This window comes from Canis lupus, chromosome 7 (assembly GCF_011100685.1).
Source record: "Canis lupus familiaris isolate Mischka breed German Shepherd chromosome 7, alternate assembly UU_Cfam_GSD_1.0, whole genome shotgun sequence".
Lineage (NCBI taxonomy): Eukaryota > Metazoa > Chordata > Mammalia > Carnivora > Canidae > Canis > Canis lupus.
In genome coordinates this window covers 33,569,001-33,590,280 of record NC_049228.1, presented here as the reverse complement: position 1 = coordinate 33,590,280, position 21,280 = coordinate 33,569,001, and the positions used below count along the sequence as shown (strand labels likewise).

The following is a 21,280-nucleotide window of genomic DNA, read 5'->3' as shown; positions in this document are numbered from 1 at the left end:
CATAGTCAGTTGAATGCCTGACTCTTGGTTTCATCCCAGGTCATAATCTGAGAGTTATGAGATACAGCCTTGTGTTGCAGTCTGGGCTTAGCACAGTGTCTGCTTGAGATTCTCTCCCTTTTCCTCTTCTTCCCTGTCTGCTGTTCTCCCCATTCACATGCATGTGCACACATACACTGTCTCCAAAACAAATAAATAAAATACTAAAAAGAAAGAGAAATAGAATCAGGATTCCTGAGTCGATCAATAGCAACAGGACATCCCCTGAGATCGTTTTCTAAGCATATTTTGTCAATTGCACTTGTTTCTCCTAGATTCTGACCTGTGGTCCCTCATTCCATCAAAATATCCAGAAGAATTAAATACATTAAAACCCCAATTCATGTCCAGATTTTACTTTTGGGGGTCTCTGTGGGGGTTTGATAAATGACATCCTTCTTCCTGAACAAATTGACAGTTCTAGCAAGGAGTAGCAAGCAGAGGCTAAATATCTCCTTTTGGGTAAAGGCTGCCGGCTTCGTTTGGAGATGTTGCTTAATGTGAGATTACATGGTCTTCTAGATTGAACCAGTCACAGCCAGCATGGTCCAAGGTGAGCTTTGACATAAAGGGTCTTTTTCCAAGCAAGGCTGTGGAGTGGGGGCTGAGGCTGGGATAGCTCTTCCAAGAGGAAGAAGTGAGGAATCAAGCTGAATACTTTGTTCATCTCCTAGTCAGGTTAATTTGCTCCTCCTCCCCTGGGGCAGGGTGAGTAAAGGTCTAGAGAAATGCAAAGTTGTGTCACATCACCCACTGGAGTATTCTTGAACCCAGAGATAACAGCAGGAATGGGCAGAAGAATCTCCCCTAAAAGTAGCCATATTCCTATTTGCTTTGCCTTCAGCATCTGTTCGCCATCTCTCCACTCTTCTCCACCTCCAGCATTTACACCCTAGTTCAAGCCACCATTGTCTTTTCCCTAGGCCCTAGACTGTTGTGGTAACTTCTCATCTATCCCCTGCTGTGACCCTGGTCCCTATGCAGCCGTGTGGCTTTTGTGGGGAAGCTACAAGCAGCACATCCAGGAAGGACTTTCTGACCTTCCCCAGAAGCAGATTATAACACCCTTGTGTGAATGATGCCCTCCCTTTACCTGAAGAAAGCCGTACCCTTATCTCCAAAGATAAAAGGACACATAGAGGAATCTGAATGAACAGGGCTTGCTAAGTTTCCCCCAGTTTACTACACTTACTTCATATCCTTTGTCCCATCACATTTTCCCACAGTTTCATCAAATTCCCATTCTTCATCAAACCTAAAGGCTCAAGTTCAATCATTTTTTGGGGGGTGTTTTGTTTTCCTTATGAAGCCTCCCTTATGATGTGAAATTTATGTTAAATAAATTTGCATGCTTTTCTCTTGTTAATCTGTCTTTTGTTAGAGACCCAGCCAAGAACTTAGAAGAGCAGAGGAAAAAAATGTTTTCCTTTCCTACATATTCTAGCCTTGAGCCACCTCTTTTGCCTTGCGCCCTGTTCCCTCTCTACTTCAATCCCTAGATTGCATGACGCCAGCCTCCTTGCTGTTCTTCCCACACCCCAACTTCATTCCTGCTTTGATTCTTTTTCAGCTGTTGGTCCTTTCTGTACTGACCATCTGCCTCCCAATATTTGCATCTCAGCTCCACATTACAGCCTCAGAAGGGCCATCTCTGGCTGCCAGTGTGAGGAAGCAGCCTTCCTCGTGACCTCCACCATGTGGTCCTCTTTACTTCTCTCATTTGCCCCATCTTTCCCTCTGTCTGTTTGCTCATGTATTACCTGTGCTCTTCACCTGTAGCATGTGTGCCTCTTAAAAGCAGGGCTCTGTGTGGTGTGCTTTTCAGCACCAGGGACAGAGCATACCTTGGCTTTAGCTCTGCACACATACTAGTCAAATGGAAGATGAATACATGACCCAGAATTGATGGACAGATTATGTCCTGAATTTTGATACAAAGAATATGACTGAGTAGGGATTGAGTCTTTTGTAAAAACAAAAAACAAAAACTTTAGGGGAATAAATCCTAACAGAAAGGTCTCTGTACTGTTCGCTATCATGGACATTGTTCCCCTGGGTGTCTATGGACCTGATTCACTGAAGATGTATTGATGTCATCTCCTACCTCTGCCTGGATGTTATTATGAAAGCTGGGAGAGACAATGGAGTGTAGTGATGAAGAGGATATTGTCCGCAGTTAAGTCTGGGCTTAACTAGCTATGTTCCCTTGCACACGTGACTTAAATTCCTTGGGTCTCAGTATCCTCATTTATAAAACCCACTTTTAACAATTATTGTAAACATGAATTAATCTAGTCGGTAAATTTTCTGAACATAATGTCTGACATAAAGCAACTACTCAATAAATGTTGCTCAACTATAATAGTGGTGAGAGTATAGTTGTCAAAGGGTAATAACTGTCTTGAATGCAAGCCTGTTCTTGTTTTACATCATCTGCTTTTCACAGCATGTTAGCTCTTTGGGGACAGTGTCAGGGGCATTTCATCACTGAACTTCCTGCTTCTTTGTTCAGATCTCATATTGGTAAAATATCAAAAGGCAGGGCATTGATTTCTGCTTTCCTTTTTATTTTTATTTTTTTTATTTTTTTATTTTTTTGGTCTGCTTTCCTTTTTAAAACAAAATATTAGGCTATATTTTACAAAATTGTTTTTATAAAGAATATCTTGTTACAGTTCTGATTCTCTGAGTAACAATTATTTATGCATACTTGTATGCAGTCAATATTTATTTATTTATTTATTTATTTATTTATTTATTTATTTATTTCTGAGAAAAAGAGTATGAGTGGTGGGACAGGGCAGAGGGAGAGGGAGAAGGAAAATCCTGAGCAGGCTCTAGTATGGAGTCCATGGAACCCAGGCATAGGGCCTGATCTCATGACACTGAGCTGAAATCAAAAGTCGGGCATTTAAACTATCGAGCAACCAAAGTGCCCTGATTTGAATTTATTTTTGTTTATGGTATAAGATAGTGTTCTAGTTTCATTCTTATTGCATGTGGCTGTTCAGTTTTCCCAACACCATTTGTTGGAGAGGCTGTCTTTTTCCCATTGGATATTCTTGCCTCCTTTGTTGAAGAATAATTGACCGTAAAATCGTGGGTTTATTTTAGGCCTTTCTAGTTTGTTTCATTGATCTATGGGGTCTATTTTTGTGCTAGTATCATACTGTTTTTATTACTATGGCTTTGTAGTATAACTTGAAATTGGGAATATAATATCCCTAGTGTTATTCTTTATCAAGAGTGCTTTGAAGATTCAGGGTCTTGTTTGGTTCCACATAAATTTTGGCATTATTTGTTCTAGTTCTGTGAAAAATGCTGTTGGTATTTTGATAGGATTGCATTAAGTCTGTACATTGCTTTGGGAATGTACAGACATTTTAACAACATTTTCTTCCAATTCGTGGGCATGAAATGTCTTTCCATTTCTTTGTGTTGTCTTCAGTTTCTTTCACTAGTGTTTTATGGTTTTCAGAGTATAGGTCTTTCACCTCCTTGGTTATGATATCATATTATTTTTGGTGCAATTGTAAATGAGATTGTTTTCTTGATTTCTCTTTCTGCTGTTTTGTTATTAGTGTATAGAAATGCAACAGATTTATGTACATTGATTTTGTATCCTGCAACCTTACCAAATTCACATATCACTTCTAGTAGTTTTTTGGTGGAGTCTTTCAGATTTTCTGTATATAGCATATGTCATCCGCAAATAGTGAAAGTTTTACTTCTTCCTTACAATTTGGATGCCTTTATTCCTTTTTCTTGTTTGATTGCTTTGGCAAGGACTTCCAGTACTATGTTGAATAAAAGTGGTGAAAACGGACATTCTTGTTTGTTCCTGATATTAGGCGAAAAGCTCTCAGCTTTTCACCATTGAGGAAGACGTTCACTGTGGGGTTTTTATATATGACCTTTATTATGTTGAGGTATAGTCCCTCTAAATGTCCTTTGTTGAGGGTTTTCAATCACAAATAGATATGTACTTTGTCAAATAACTTTTTCTGCATCTATTGAAATAATCATTGTTTTCCCACTTTCTTTTATTCATGTGATGTATCATGTTGATTGATTTGTGAATACTGAAGCACTCTTGTATCCTTGGAATAAATCCCATTTGACTGTGGTGAATGATTTCTTTATTGTTGGGGCAGCCCCGGTGGCTCAGAGGTTTAGCGCCACCTTCAGCCAGGGGCGTGATCCTGGAGACCCGGGATCGAGTCCCACATCGGGCTCCCTGCATGGAGCCTGCTTCTCCCTCTGCCTGTGTCTCTGCCTCTTTCTCTCTCTGTCTCTCATCAATCAATAAATAAAATCTTTAAAAAAATGTTTAAAAGTATTGTTGGATTTGGTTTGCTAATATTTTGCTAGGGATTTTTGCATCTATGTTCATCAGAGATATTGGCCTGTAGTTCTCTTTTTTTTGTGGTGTCTTTATCTGGTCTTGGTAACAGTAATGCTCACCTCATAGAATGAATTTGGCAGTTTTCCTTCCTCTATTTTTTGGAATAGTTTGAGAAGAATAGGTATTAACTCTTCTTTAAATGTTTGGTAGAATTCACCTATGAAGATGTCTAGTCCCTAGAATTTGGTTTGTTGGGAATTTTTTGATTATTAACTCAATTTCATTTCTGGTAAGTGGTCCACGGAAATTTTCTATTTACTTCTGATGTAGTTTTGGGAGTTTATATGTTTCTAGGAATTTATCCGTTTCTTCTAGGTTGTCCAATTTTTTGGCATATAACTTTTCATAATATTATTTTATAATTCTTTGTATTTCTGTGATATTGGTTGTTATTTTGACTTATTCATTTCTGATTTTTGTTTATTTGAATCTCTTTTTTAAGAGTCCAGTTGACAGTTTATCAGTTTTATTGTTCCTTTCAAAGAGCCAGCTACTGGTTTCATTGATCTGTTTTATTGTTTTTGTAATTCCTAGTTTATTTCTCCTCTAATCTTTATTATTTCTACCTTCTATCAGTTTGGGGTTTTGTTTTTTCTTTCTCTAACCCCTTTTGGTGTAAGTTTAGGTTGTTAGAGTTCATCTTGCTTCTTGAGGTATTGCTATAAACTTCCCTTTTAGAACCACTGTTGCTGTATCTCAAAGTTTTGGACCATTGTGTTTTTATTTTAATTTTCTCCATGTTTTTTTTAAATTTATTCCTTGATTTCTTGGTTGACACATTCATTGTTTACTAGCATGTTAAACATGCTATTTAACTTCCATGCTCTTTCCAGATTTTTTCTTGTGGTTGATTTCTAGTTTCATAGTGTTATGGTCAGGAAAGATACATTAATTCAGTCTTTTTGAATTTGTTGAGACTTGTTTTGTGGCCTAATATGTGATCTGTCCTGTGGAATGTTCCATGTGCATTTTAATAGAATGTGTATTCTGCTGGTTTAGGATAGAATGTCCCAAATATATCTGTTAAATCTGTCTGGTCCAATGTGTCATTCATTCAAAGCCACTGTTTCCTTATTGATGTTCTGTTTGGATGATCTGTCCACTAATGTAAGTGGGGCTTTAAAGTCCTCATTATTATTGTATTACTATTGATTATTTTCTTTATGGTTGTTATTAACAGCTTTATGTATTTGGGTAATCCCATGTTGAGTGCATAAATACTTACAATTATTGTATCTTCTTGTTAAATTATTCCTTTTATTGTCACATAGTGTCCTTCTTTGTCTCTTGTTACAGTCTTTGTTTTAAAGTCTATTTTGTCCTATATAAGTATTGCCACCCTTGCTTTCTTTTAGCATCCATTTGTGTGATAAATCCTTCTCCATCCTTTCACTTTCGGTCTGCATGTGTGTAGGTCTGAAATGATTCTTTTGTAGGCAGCATATAGATGGGTCTTATTTTTTATTTTTTTATTTTTTTGGGTCTTATTTTTTAAATTCATTCTGTTATCCTGTATCTTTTGATTGGCGCTTTTAGTACATTGACATTCAAAGTAAGTATTGATAGGTGTGTACTTTTTGCCATTTTATTACTGGTTTTATGGTGGTTTTTGTAGTTCTTCTCTGTACCTTCTTTCTCTTGCTCTCTTCTGTCACCATAGGTGGGCTTTCTTCAGTAATATGCTTGGATTTATTTCTCTTTAATTTTTATATATCTATTACTGGTTTTGGATTTGTTTTTACCATTAACTTTGTATATAACATCTTCTGTGTATAGGAATCTATAGTAATGTGATGATCTTTTAAGTTTGAATCCATTCTTTAGTCCTCTCCTCCTCACGTTTTAGGAATATTGTGTCATACTTTCCATACTTTTATTTTGTGAGTTCCTTGTCTGATTTTTTATGGATGTACTTATTTTTACTGATTTTTTATAGATGTACTTATTTTTAAATCTTCTACTTTTCCTACTCTTACTTGCATTTTTTTTCTTTCCACTCAAGGAGTCCCTTGTAATATTTCTTGTAGGGCTGGTTTCATGGTCATGAACTCTTTTAACTTTTGTTTTTCTGGTAAACCCTAACTTGCCTTCTATTCTGAATGATAGCCTTGCTATATAGAGTATGCAGATTTTTTTTCCTCTCAGCACTTTGAATATATCATGCCAGTCTCTTCATGCCTGCAAAGTTTCTGCTGAATAATCAGCTGACAGCCTTATGGGGTTTCCCTTATATGTAACTTTTCTCCTGCTGCTTTTAAAATTCTCCATCACTACTTTACTGGTTTAATTACTGTGTGTCTTGGTGTGGACCCCCTTTGGTTGATTTTATGGGAGAATCTCTATGCCTCCTAGATCTGGTTTCTGTTTCTTTCCATAGATACAGAAAATTTTCTGGTATTATTTTTTTCAAGTAAATTTTTTGTCCCCTTCTCTCTCTCTTCTTATGGGATCCTTATAAAGAGAAGATTATACTCCATGGTGTCACTGAGTTTCCTAAGTCTATCCTCATTTTGCACAGGTTTTTTCTCTCTCTTCTGTTCAGTTTGATTGCCTTTCATTACTCTGTTCTCCAGGTCACTGATCTATTCTTATGCTTCCTCTAGTTTACTATCTATTACATCTAGTGTTTCTTTTATTTTCATTTATTGAGTTCTTCATTTCTGATTTATTCTTTTTATGTTTTCTATCTTTTGTTAAGGGTCTCACTTATGTCCTCCACTCTTTTCAAGTCCTGCAAATATCTTTATGAAAATTACTTTAAATTTTCCACTGCACAGATTACTTGTCTCTGTTTTTAGTTCTCTCACTGTGGTTTTGTCTTGTTCTTTCATGTGGGACATATGCCTCTGTCTCCTCATTTTTGTCTAATTCTCTGTGTTAGGAAAGTCAGCTACATCTCCTGTTCTTTAAACTAGTGGCCTTATGAAGAAGAGGTCCTATGGTTCCCTCCAGTGCAGTGTCTCCTGTTCACTGGCATCTGATGCTTCAGGGGTGTCTCCTGTGTGCATTGCATGCACCCTACTCTTATGGTTGAACTGCTTTTTCCTTCAGTCTAGCTGTCTTCAGTGGCTCTCTTCGGCTGTTGTGGGCAGTTTGTTCCCTGTAGTCTTACTGGGCCAGTCTGGGACCACCTTGGGCTCGAATTGAGTCAGACCAGGCATTTGCCAGAGATTCAGTAGCCCTGAATTACAGGGAATGTTCCTTGTGTTGTCCCCTGAGAAGCTTTTCTTGGTGGGCAGGGCCACAGTGTGATTGGTGTGTGTGTGTGTGGCTATCTTTCTCTGTCCTCAGGGCAGGAGTCACTTTGGAGTGGTCCTAGCCCCTGTGGGGGCTACTTGAACACTCCCAGGATTTTGGCACCACTTTGGACAGGCTCTGGCTAAGAGCATATTAGATGGGGAGGATCTTCAAGGTGCGTGGGGTGGGAGGTGCCATATTAGCAAGTTTTACACTTGTCCTCTGGGGGAGGAGACCTGTCATGCTGGGCAGGTCTGCCTGGAGAGGGCGGATCTGCCAAATCTTGGGGGTTGGGTGTAAGCAGGTTAAGTATTAAGCATGGGTGTGGTGCTGGTTCCTGCAGGTGACTATGTGTTTATATTGGGGGGGTGGCGGCGGGTGGATACACCTTCCAGGCACCTGCCAGATCCTTTGTTCCTGGAGAGGTCTCCTAAGGATCTCTGTCTTTCCAGCACACACTCTAAGATTAGTAAAAAAAAAAATCCTTCCCATATGCCCCAGGTGCTTTTCAAACTACTGTTTCATTCTGTATCTGTATGGTCTGTTTGTTGTCCTATCTCTTTAAGGGTAGGGACTCAGCTTCCTCTCACCCTCTTGGCTCTCCCAAAATCAAGCCAGCTGGATTATTAAAGTTCCAGGTTTTAAGTTTTGGTGGTTGTAAGAACTCAAGGAATTTGGCTCCTCTGATTTTCAAAGCCAAATGTTTATGGGGATTTTTCTTCTCCCTGTTGGCTCCCTAATATGAAGGTCTGTCGCTCAACCCTTTCCATGCCTGCAGGTCCCTCCCTCCCACAGACAATCCTGCTGTCCATTTAGCTCCCCAGTGCATTTCCATTCTTCCTACCCTCTTCCATGTGGCCTCTTATTTACCATTAGTTGTGGAATTCATTCTGGCAATCTTCAGATTGTTTTCTGGGTTATCTACACTGATAGGAGTGTTACTTTGTATCCATGGGACAAGATGAGCTTAGGGTCCTCCTACTCCACCATCTTCCCCAGAAGTCTTCTCTATTTCTTTTTTGTCTTCATCCTTCCCATGCTTCTTTCTCCCCAATTGTTTTTTCCTTTTTGGGCCAGTATCTAGAAATAGTGAGCCAAGGAAAATGTGCCTTTCTGTCACTAGATTGTCTTGTCGAGGCGGACTGACAGGATAGAGTGTGAAATAAGGAGAGGGGTATGGAGAAGCTGCCACTCCTATCTTCCCCTCTTCTCTAAACAAGATTGGGATTGTGACCCAAACTGACCTTCCCCTCTAGGGTGACAGAGTCTTCTCTCTAATGTGAGTCTACTTTTTCTCTCCCAGAGACCCAAGGTAGGCTTATGCCAACTTTCCAGGCTCAGCCCAGTATCTAATCTAGTGTGAAATGCACATGAGTTCAGACAAACCCGAGTTTACATACCAACTCAGGAGCATTTCATCTAGCCAGAAGACACTTGGCTTTGGGAGCCTTGTTACCTCCATCCCTTGTTCGTTGATGATGATGTTTAAGGTTAAGTGTGAAACTACTTTTAAACTGAAATGTGCAGACAAAGGACAATAGCTACAATTGTAATTCTTCCTCTACTGCCCTACTGCCCCTCTCCAAAAACAAAGCTATAGTTGCTCTTCACTGATTATAGTTATAGGCCTGGAATTAATTAACTTCAAAGAAGTCTGAACGTTCTAGATTTATAGAAACAGGGATCTGCTATTACTTACTCAAACTTACCATTGTGTTCTCTGTAGCTGTTTCCTCAGAAGTCAATTTAAAAGTTAATGCAAATGAAACATCTAGTGACAAAAAAAAAATGTGAAAGTATTCAAAAGCTAAAAGAGATATCCAGAGACAGTTCACAGGAAACTCCATGGGGAGTATATGTAACAATGTGAGCATCACGATGAATATTGATGGGATAGATTATTACATTTTAATTTAAAAAGTGAATTCATGAGTTCATAATAATAAATTTTTTTTTAAATTAGAAAAGGGTGATAGGAGAAAGAAAAGCTTTTCCTGGCAGAAGAAAACCAAATAACAAATCTAGAATTAATGATTGCAAGTTATCAATAAGATAGATTCAGTCAAGAATCAGAAATTGATGGTAGATCAGTCAGTGAAATATTAGTGGATAGGATATTTACAGGTACCAGTTATTTATTACTTATAGAGGGAAGAAAGGTACTTTTCAGTGGAGAAATCTATATCTACTCCTTTTTCCAAGGGACAAAATTTAGCATCTCTAGTAAAGAGACAATCCGATAACATGTGTCACCTCATATCATGCACTTTGAAGGTTGCATTACCTAGGTAGTGTTCCTGCCCAAAATACTTGTACAAAAATACTAAAGCTAATTATGAAGCAACAATCAAGCAAATCAAATACAGGAATATTTAGCAAAATGACTGTCCAGGGCTCTTCTAAATTATCAACATCAAGGAAAACAAACAAAACTAAAAAAAAGCTGGGGAATTCTCCAAAAGAGACCTGACAGCTAAATGCAGTAAGTGAACATTAAGTGAATCTTGGATCCTTAAAAAATAAAATAAAACTACGATAAAGGACTCTATTGGGACACCTGGGGAAATTTGAATATTAGATAATAGGACTATGTTAATGTTAAATTTCCTGTGTGATAATTGTTTTTAGAAACATGGCTTCCTTATTAGAAATATGCACTTAAGATTCAGAGAAAAACTATGCTAATGTCTGGGCTTTTTCTTAAATGGTTTTTTAAAATGTATATGTATGTGTATATGTGTGTATGTATGTATAAATGTATATGTGTATGTAATATTACATATGTAAACACAACATTCTTTTTTGTGATGAACATATTTACTCATCCTATACTCTTCTAGGAATTTTTCTGTGGATTTCAATTTTTTCAAAATAAAACGCTGGTTAAAAAGAATTTAAACAATTAACAATTACTAATTATTTTAATATTCAAAAATGTTGATTCCTATGCCAGATTAAGAATTATCAGGACACTGTTAACTGTCAGACCTCACTGATAACTTTACTGCTATCTTTCACAAGTAAACTTACCCTGACCCAAATTCTTGGAAAAAATTGAAACATAGGGGCACCTGGGTGGCTCAGTGGTTAACCATCTGCCTTTGACCTAGATCGTGATCCCAGGGTCCAGGGATCGAGTTCTGCCTCAGATTCCCCGCAGGCAGCTTGCTTCTCCCTCTGCCTATGTCTCTGCCTCTCACTCTGTGTCTCTCATGAATAAATAAAATCTTTTTTAAAAATTGAAACATATATCTCAGCTGCATTAAAGCAAACTTACATAGGTCTGTATCAATTATTTTCATTTCCAGAGGTGGCCAGTGAATCTGCCAAAAAGAAATATAAATATTTATTTGCCACATCGGTAGCAGCTCATCTTCTATTTTTTTTCTAAAGATTTTATCTATTTATTCATGAGAGACAGAGAGAGAGAGAGGCAGAGACACAGGCAGAGGGAGAAGCAGGTTCCATGTAGGGAGCCTGATGTGGGACTTGATCCTGGGTCTCCAGGATCAGGTCCTGGGCTGAAAGCGGCACTAAACTGCTGAGCCACCCGGGCTGCCCCTCATCTTCTAAATCAATGCCAGATGCCCTAGTATCTTTGGGAAGGTTAACTTCTGCCCTTGTCAAACCTGGACTTTAATTATAGCCAGATGACCCAAAATGAGGGAACAAAATCTGCATCATTTTTTGGTGAGTCCACATCTAATTGTATTGATGAACTAAGGCCCTCTGTTCAGTTTCATTGATTGATGCCATCAGATAACCTAACCAGGTATGCAGCAAAAGTCACTGAATTGACAGTCATGCATCTATGTATATAATCAAGTCCTGATAAGTGCTCCATTGCAGTAGGCAATGAAAATAGCTGGTATTCACTCCGAAAATGTCATGTAGGTCCTAGTTTATAAGCTTCCTTTTAGCCAATACATGTAGAACCTTTGTAGTAACTGTGCTGCATCAGTTTGAGAAACTTGCAAAATTTTTCTTAAGTATGAGTTTTCAGACTGTCACTTACTTTAAAAAAATATCTGTCTTTTACTTAGTGCTTACAGCAGGCTCTGAGCAAAGCACTTCACAGAGATTATCTCCTGTAATCTGCATAGCAACTTTTTTTTTTCATAAACGGAAACAGATTTGAAGAGGTTAGTCATTTGTCTAAGGTCACACAGCTAATAACTGGCAGAGCTGGGTTTTGTCTACCTTATAACAAATCCTTTACTCTTAAATATTTCTCTATAATACTTCCAAAATTAAGCATGAAAATATATTTATGAACATTCTTATATTTGCCGGCATACACACACCATGTTCTAAAGCTGGCAAATTCACAGACTACATTTTATAGTAGCTTAGTAGAGGGAAACTATAGATGGTTCTTTAATAAGGTAAAATATGTTTCTGGATTGAAAAAGAAATTTTGATGATCACATTAAGTTTGTAGAATAAATTCATACTATTATTAAGAACAGCTAGAGTTCTATTTTAAAATCTATTAACAATGTAAAATGCATTTTAAAATGTGTTTATTCCACTCGAGGTCCCTGGACGCATGATTCAAATCATTTTTAGTTTATATCAAAGTGCTTTAAAAAGAGGCACAAAAAGGCTTTTGCTGTATTGTGTTTTTGTATATTCAGCTTTCCCCCTTGTTGTTAGATGTCAAAAATAAGGCTGCAGCCTTTGGGCATAGTTCTTGTAGAGAGAGTGAAAGCAGGCATTCCAGGGATTTGCCCAAAGGTGAATTTTAATAAGGTCTGGCTGCTTCTCTTCTTGCTTGCCTAGGAAGAGGATAGGGAGGGCTGTCAGTGCGTGGAAATGAGTTCTGCATGTATGCTAATTAGATCGGGGCCCTGGAGAGTAGCCAACTGGTGGTCATTAAAGGAAATAAAATGATAGGTCACAGAAATAAGTCATTTCAAAGCTGATTTCTAGAGGCGGCTTCTAGCAGGGTATGGGAGACCGGAGCTGTGTCACTGGCAGAGCCTTCACGGTCCCCAGGTCACATGGAGGGGGGAAGTGAGGAGGCGAGCAGGGTCCTTGTGTAGGGAATCCATTACCCACGCACCAGTGTGTCCCCAGACCTTGGATGGTGTCTCTATTTTTATTTTTAGTACAAAATCATAATTGACTTTGTTATTCAGTAAGAAACAGATAATGACGATAAATTTGGCCTTCTTGGCTTCTCAGCAATTTCCCTCCTCCTCTTCCAGTCATTCTAGGCCTTTCTTCTTGTCTTCCTCACCTGGCCCACTTTCTCTACCAGGCAGAAGTGATTAGATGTTTCCCATAATTGGCTTTGTCCCAGTTCTCTTCTCTTGAAAATCTCCCTTGGTAATCCTACTCACTTCTAAGGCTTCAGTAATGGGAAAAAAATCTTATTAGAATGTGCGTGAAGTAGGAAAAAAAAAAAAAAGAGTAGATGATGCACATCAACCAAGGAAAAGGAGAAGAAACTGAAGAACAAAGGCTTTTATCTGGTGATAGCAGGATTGCGATTCGGGGAGCACAGATTCTGGAGGAACCAGAAAAGCATCATGGTAATGTGGGGAAAGCAAGAGGTTTTTATGAGAAAGAAGAGGAGGTTAATTACATGATTTAGATAAAGAAGAGAGGAAAAAAAGAAATCCAGCCTGCTATTTTGGTGCTGACTGGTTGAGCTGCTTTGGATTATTAGCTTATTGATGATTTTATTGGTGCAATCAAATGAAACTATCCCTGGCATTTATTGATTAACTTCATTGTCCTCATGTGATCCAAATGCCAGTTGCTTTGTTGAAATTTTATGAGCAACTGCTCATAAAACTGCTGCTGGTGGTAGCCCAGTTTAAAAGTTTGTGAGTTGGAAAGGAAAATGGAACTTCGAAATGGAGTCTCTGATGTGCAGAAATTTTATACAATTCCATATATGTTGTCAGGCCGGGGAATGCTCTGTAACTCTCTTGTGCCACAGACTTTAGCACTCTGGCACAGCCTGATGAGGGGGTAGCACTCTGATGAACGCTTCCTTGAATAATATTTTTATTTTTTAATGAATGAATTAATTGATTCTTAAAAGATTTTATTTTTTTATTTTTTTTAAAGATTTTATTTATTCATGAGAGACAGAGAGAGAGGCAGAGACACAGGCAGAGGGAAAAGTAGGCTCCACGCAAGGAGGCCAATGTGGGACTCTATCCCGAGACTCCAGGATCACACCCTGGGCCGAAGGAAGGTGCTAAACTGCTGAGCCACCCAGGGATCCCCGAAAGATTTTATTTTTAAGTAATCTCTACACTCAGTGTGGGTCTTGAACCTACAACACTGAAGTTAAGAGTCACATGCTCTATTGACTGAGCCAACCAGGACCCCTGAATAATGTTTTTAAATGCATAAATTAAACACATTACTTATTGAGGAAATAACAAGATGTGACAACCACCAGAATTTCAAAGTACTTGGAGATGTTGCCAGTAACTTTTTTACGGTGTGCACATTCTCACTGGTGATGGACTCACAAGTTCTTCTTGTATTCCTGTGGGTTTTTGCCTGTCTTTATAACTGAAGGGAGTGTTAAATTTGAGTTAGAGAGCAGGGGAAGTAAAGATCAAGCTCATGGAGTCCTGTGAATTCTATCCCTGGATCCAGGGTTAAGAACACCTGGTCTAAAGATTTCTAGAAGAGGTTGGAAATCCTTGTCTGCCTGCCAGAAGCCACAGGGCACGCCATGAAGAGAGGGATGGCTCAGAGCCAGCTATAGGTGGGCAGTTCCTTCACATCCTTCATCCCATCTGTTTGGTTTCTCTGGGCTTCTAGAGTCTCCTGTTGTCTTCCTCAGCATGCCTGTTATATTGAAGTGAAATTGTGGCTAGTCACTTCTCTTTGTTAGCCACTCTTGTGTTTTGGCTTTGTTTGCCAGAACAAAGTTTGTTTGGTTTGATTTCTAAATATAGTCTTTGGGCACCAGAGGGGCTCAGTTGGTTGAGTGTCGGGCTCTTGGTTTCAGCTCAGGTCATGATCTCAGGGTTCTGGGATCGAGCCCTGCATTGGGCTTTACACTCAGTGTGAAGTCTGCTGAAGGATTCTCTCTCTCTTTCTCCTGTTCTTTCTTTCTTCTTTCTTTCTTTCTTTCTTTCTTTCTTTCTTTCTTTCTTTCTTTCTTTCTTTCTTTCTTTCTTCTCTCTCTCTCTCTAAAATAAATGGATGAATCTTTAAAATTTTTTTAATAAATAAATATAGTCTTAATTATAGGGGAGGCTAAAACAGCTTATTATCTGGGGTCATTCCCTCATGCTTTTATTAACACAGACACGTGGATTAGTAAATGTTAAATGTGGATAGAGTTAAAAATATCCAACATCCACCTCTGTCAAAGATTATGAAGTAGATTAAAAAAAAGTCCCCTCTCTCTACCTTTTTAACCTTCTCATCTTGGCTTCCCAAACACTGTATTCTCCTAGACCTCTCTTGCCTTCCTGCCTCTGTATTGGTCCCTTTGAATCTTCATATCTGTTTCAGACTCTACCAACTAGAGAAATATAGGTGTGCCCCACCCCCCATGTTAGGTTTTGGGCTCGTTTTCTCTTCATTTTCCCCCCAATTATCTCTCCTAATCCTTGGTCCACCTCCTTTCCCATTTCCTTGTCAGTTTTTATCCCACTCCATCTTTCCAATTGTTCCGATTTCAGTGAAATTCCGTAGAGATTATTTGGATACCTCCCATCCCTGAGCAATGGGTTAGGCACTATAGCTACAATACTGAGCTGAGGAAGCAGGTCCCTGCTTTCCTGCACCCTATAGTCTATCAGGGAAATTCAGCCTTCAGCAAGTAATTTCAAGAATGGGAATAGGGTGGAAAGGGATAACAGGTCATGCAGGGCTTGGTAATAAAGGAGATCTAGCCTAATTTGAGGGAATAGGGAAGTCTGTCAGAAGAAGTAGTGTTTAAATTAGGACCTTGTAGTTAATTGAGAGATAGTAGTGTAGGAATGGTGATTAATCAGGGATGATCCTCACGAAATGCAAAGTCTGGAGAAAATAGCAGGAAAGGAGAAAAAGATGTCTAGATGGCTGTGGTGTAAAGTTCAAAGAGGGCATTTGAGTTGAGTGAGGCTACAAGGAGATTAGACCAGACTGGTCAACACTTGCCAACCATGTTGGGGGTTGGGGGGCATCATCCTGAGGACAGCGGGGAAGACCATTGGAGGTTTTCATCAGGCAGCAGAGTGCTTAGGTTTATATTTTTAAGTGATTAACCCAAGTACAGTATGGGAACATGGTTTGGAGGGGCAAGAATCCAAGGGTAAGGAGACTGTGGGAGATGGTTATAATCACCCTCTTAAGAGATGATGTGTTGACCCTGCAGGAAAATCTCAATCATCCTTGACTCCTGCCTGTATGTCCTTCACCTTCTTCTCAAGTCCATCAAATAGTAAACCTTTTCAGATTTGGTTTCTACAACAGCATTGCTTGCATGCCTCTTTTTATTCCCGTTGACTGAATTCAGACTTCTCGTTTTCCTTCCCAAGCTAGTGCAGCTGCCCACATCACTTTCTACCGACGTGTCATCTCCAGGTCTCCTTTTTCTCCTTTCAGTGGCATACAGTGTGGTCTCTATTGGGGCTGTCCGCCCTCTCTGCCAAGGCCAGCTCCTGTCACTCCCACCTCACTATCCTGGGATCACCTCACAAATACCCAAGGACACTTTTTGACAGGCTCCTTCCTCTACCTAGAACTCCTATCTCTTCCAGCTCACCCATAGACTCATTTCAAGTCCTACCTCCTCCATATGCCCCCCAACCTTAACCAGAATTAAATTCTCCTTCCTGCCCATGCACCAGTGGTACTTCAGATGATACATAATCCATCTAATTAAACTCCTTACTCCTGCTTCACCATTTTGTAGAGTCTATTTCCTATTTGAATTATTATGTATGAGATGGGCTGTCTCTCAAGATTGTAAATTCCAGAGGACTAGGGAGATTTGTCACAGTCATTTCCATGCTGCCCGTCCTATGCTTATCAGGGCTCAGCAAACATTAAATTTGATTGCAAATGGCAATGGGGTGATTGGATCCTCAAATTGTGGATGTCTCCCATTCACACACTCAAACCCATTCTGGCTGTGATAGTCATCAAATGCACAAGGACATTTTACTTAGACTGTTGCTTTTGTTTTTAAAATCCCTAAATGGAACAAGTCTCATTAGGAGAAACAGTTAACAGTTTTACTGAGGAGTGCTAGATTCCATGTTGAAAGCTGAAATTCATTCTGTAGGTATTTCTTTAGCCCTAATTGTGTATCCAGCACTGAGAAGGAATAACCGTAAATGAAATGGATCTCTGTTCTGGAAGCACTTACAGGTATGCAGTTTTCCATCAAGAGATGCAGATAAACTTACCTTTCTGAAACTGGGAAAAAAAATAGCTCATTCCTTTATTAAAACTTTATGTGTCCCCTGGCTAACTCAGGAGTGAAAGCCACACAGTCTTCACCACCATACTGAGCTGAGCCAGGGGCAGTGTATGCGTTGTCAGTATATGAGGAAGGATCAAAAGACAAAGCACATTTATTGGGATACTTTTGTAGTATTTTATTTAAGGTTTGATTATTGCTACTCTTTTTATCCATTCCTTATCTCCAACTTTACTAAAACACTGCAACAGGCAGGTTTTAAATATTTCCTCATACAATTTTATGCTTTTGGCTAGGAAGCACCAGTAGATGTTAAGCAATAATAATAGTACATATCATTTTTATTTTCTAGTAGTAACAAAACTCCTAATATTTCAGTTTCTAAATTAGTTTTATATACGCCCAACATTGTATTAGAAACCGGAAGTATGCAACATGTAATTTATAGCCTAAATAGCTCACGGAAGTTCTATTGTATATAAGAATCACAATGCTGTAGGAAAAAAGGAATGAATTGCTAGAGGAAGATACTTGTGTAGGATGCTCTGAATTTTACTTTCAAGGCTAGGTTGAAACTGGACATTAGGGACACTCACCATGACTTTCTGAAATAGCAAAAACTGAGGAAAAACAGAGAATATAAATTCTCCAAACTGGGAAGGTTAGTAGAGGGGGAAATGTTAAGAGGCTTTTGGAAAAATGTAAATAATGAAGAACATATATATTTGAGAAGAGTAAAGAGTATGTTCCAGATGTCTCTGTATGCATGTATAAAGATTTGTGGCTTCAAATTTGACTAGATTTTGTTTGTTTGTTTTTCAAAATCTTTTCTAAGAATTGCCCTGGTGGAAAATATTCCTGAAGGCCTTAACTATTCAGAAAATGCACCATTTCACTTATCACTTTTCCAAGGCTGGATGAACTTACTGAACATGGCCAAAAAGTCTGTTGACATAGTGTCTTCCCATTGGGATCTCAACCACAGTCACCCATCAGCATGTCAGGTAAGCTGCATCCTCTGTGTGTGTGTGTGATGATTTTAGTCTACCTCCACCCATAGGACATGTACATCATTACATTCATATGTCACTCAGCTCCTACCAGAATGTCAGATTTTCAAGGGAAAACTCATGTTTTGTCCATGCATATGATAGGCGTTCTATATGGTGTTGCTGATTTGGACCACTTTGAGGGGCGCCATTCACACCACGGTATCTGTGTGAATTCTGCTTTGCTCAACCTGCATGGTTATAGTGTGAACTATAGTGCCTGCTTGCTGGAGCATTTATTTGGTCAATTGGTGTCATAATTCGCCTTGTGGACCCAGAGCCAGCTTTTTTTAAATAGTGGAATCAAACTTCCCAGTATAGTTATATAGTCTTGGCTCTATCCTAGTTGAGTGACTAGGAGAGAGGAATGTGCTAATTATAAGAACAGCCCTTAGAAACCTGATGAAATGATCTAAATAATTTCTGAATGAAATTTCCTGGAGATGAGAAAGTGATTCTGGTCATCTTTAGTGGCTTTTTGTTTTATTTGTTGCTGTTGTTGTTCTGTACTGGTACGATCATGATAGTGCTGAGCTGCCCAGGCTTTTCTACCCAAGGATATGACCACTGACCTGCACTTACCTGTCTTATCTGGGTTGAGGATAAAATCAGTTTTGTCAGTATATATAAAATGTGCTGGCATTAATTCTAAAATCACCACCTCATCGGTGTTCTGAAATCTTTTATTCAATTGTACTATTTTAAAGTCAAAGGGTATCAGAACATAGGTAAAAACAAACGAACACAACCCATAAAGGCCATCTGAAGAAGAACTGAATAAATTTACTAATTGTGTTCTGAAGTTTTCTATCTCTCCTGTTTATGCAGGTAGGTCAGATATTTGTTGCTGCATATATCATTCCAAACTTAGTGGTATCAAAAATAATAATCACTTATTTAGTCATGATTCTGGGTAGGCTTTAGCAGAGAGAACTTGTCTCTGATTCACGCATTGTTGTTAGGAGTGGCTCCCCGGGGCTGGAGAATCCAAGATGATGTTCCTCACATTTCCAGCCTCTTACCTAGGATGGCTGGAATGTCTGGGGGCCTCTTCGGCCCCTCACTGTATATGTCTCTCATCATTCAGTAAACTAGCCTGAGCACTTTACAGGGTGGTTATATCATAAAAGGCCAAAAGCAAAACTTCTGAGTCCTTTTAAGATGGGCTCTGGAATCCCTGCTACTTCCACCCTATTCTATTGGTCAAGCAAGTCACAGTCCAAGATGGAAAGAGTAGCATCTATACAGGAATAAGGAGGATTGATGGCAAGTATCTTTGGAAGTTATATACCACAGTCCACTCTGGCCATAGCAATCCATATCTCTTCCACATATGAAATGTACTCTGCACCCCGGCAAACATTCCTCTAATGACAGCAAAGCCTTTAAGTCCAGAATCTCCTCATCTGCATCAGATCTGGATCGAGACCAGGCTCCTCATGTGGGTTTCTCTTTATTTAGAAACTTGTGAACTAAAAGACAAATTCTATGCCTCCCAATACATACTCCCAACATATAATGGGGAGGCAGGGTAAGATAATTACAATAGAAAATTTGTTTAAAGAACGGGGTGGGGAGTGGAGAGCACAGACGAGTCCTGAGTCCATAGCAGTTTTGAAATCCAGCCCAGCACATGCCACCAGGCTTCTGACCTCAGGAAACAGAGAATGCTGCTGGGCAAGGATCTAGTTCTGCTCCCTGGGAGTGCTTTCCTAATCTGTGGTTCTCTTAGAAGTTTTTTGCCTCCCTCAGTGTTATTCTTTCTTCTCCATAAGAAATAGCCTGCATTTGCTTCTGACTTTCTTAGTTGGCTTCGTGCTGATAGAAGCTGAGGCCCCAGAGACCTCTGTTCATTTTAAACCATCTCTGTCCTTTTTTTAGACCAAATTGATACAATTCTTTTAACTCTTGTAGGCTTAATATGTATCCAATAATAAACCACTCTGACAGCAAAAACCTTGACCCACAAACATCTGGCAGTGGGTCTTCTCTACTTTGGACTTTAGACTCTGAGTTAAGATGCCTCAGAGTCTGATCTGTAAAGCTACCGGAGCTCTTCATTTGGCTGAGGGGACCCGTGAACTGCTGCCACTGTCAGTGATTTGACAAACGATCTTTCTTTCTGCCATGTCTGTCATTTCATCTTTACCCTGAGGCCATTTTTGACTTTGAGACTATATTGCTTAATTGAAAGATTCTTTTAAATTCTCTACATTTTCTCAAAATTCTACATGAAAAGTGCTTCTTACCATTTACCACTAATGCTTTGATAACCTGCCTGAATAATCTCCTTAGCCATGTCCACAAACCCATTAGTCACCCCTTCTGTTTTTGACTTTGAGGCAGGTGGTAGTGTTGCCAAATATCCTGCTGTTACTTCTTTGAGGCTCCAGAGGCAATTTCTTTACTGTTCCTCCAGCCTTGAGTGGGAATGAGATTCCAGCGTCCGCACCACCCAGTCCCAAAGACAGTGCCATATGTTTTATGGTTTTGCTGCATTTGTTTTTATTTCAATTATCTGCATCAGATCTGGATCGAGGAATAAGGAAAACTTAATAAGGAAAACTTATTAAGTATTATTTCCTGTGATTCCGTGAATAGGCTGCACAGCTTTTTGCTCCAATAGTGCTGGCTGGGATCACGCATGCAGTTGTGTTTAGCTGGAACAGTAGCTGGGACTGGACTGCCTGGGGTCTAGCCAGGTCTCATTCTCCCCAAGTGGACACTCTACACTCAGTAATCTAATCCAGGCTTCTTATTGGGCAGCTGGATCCCAAGAGGGCAAAAGTGAAAACTGTAAGGCTTCTAAATTTCTGGGAGCTCCTAGAACATTACTTTGGCCACATTCTGTTAGTCAAAGCAAGTCACAAGGTCAACCGCCCACATCCAGGAGAGAGACAAGAGATTCCAGGAGAAGCATGCCCATTCAGGGATGGGAGATTATTGGCAGCAAACTTTGGAAACAATTTACTGTAGCAGGTTTGATGGTGTGAGGAAGAGATAGTTCAAATTGTCTTTCCTTAATGCTGGACAAGACCAGGTCATAGCCACTGAATTGAACAGGAACTATTTAGTTTGACTTGGAGAGCCATGCTGTAACCTGGGACCCAGACCATAGTGAGTGTCCATGCTGTGTGAGCCCCAGGCTGTCAACAGGTC

At 39.3% G+C, this 21,280-nt stretch overlaps 1 protein-coding gene across 6 annotated transcripts in view; it reads left to right on the top strand.

The window, feature by feature from the left end:
• Positions 1 to 21,280, top strand: part of PLD5 (phospholipase D family member 5) — a 414,584-nt gene that overhangs the window by 184,530 nt on the left and 208,774 nt on the right. For 5 of the 6 annotated variants that reach the window (XM_038542689.1, XM_038542692.1, XM_038542693.1 and 2 more), the window contains one exon: positions 17,908 to 18,076. The exons of the other annotated variant lie outside the window; for it this stretch is intronic. In XM_038542689.1, the coding sequence (XP_038398617.1) occupies positions 17,908 to 18,076 (169 nt within the window). The remainder of the gene's footprint in view (positions 1 to 17,907; positions 18,077 to 21,280) is intronic. 6 annotated transcript variants of the gene reach the window in all.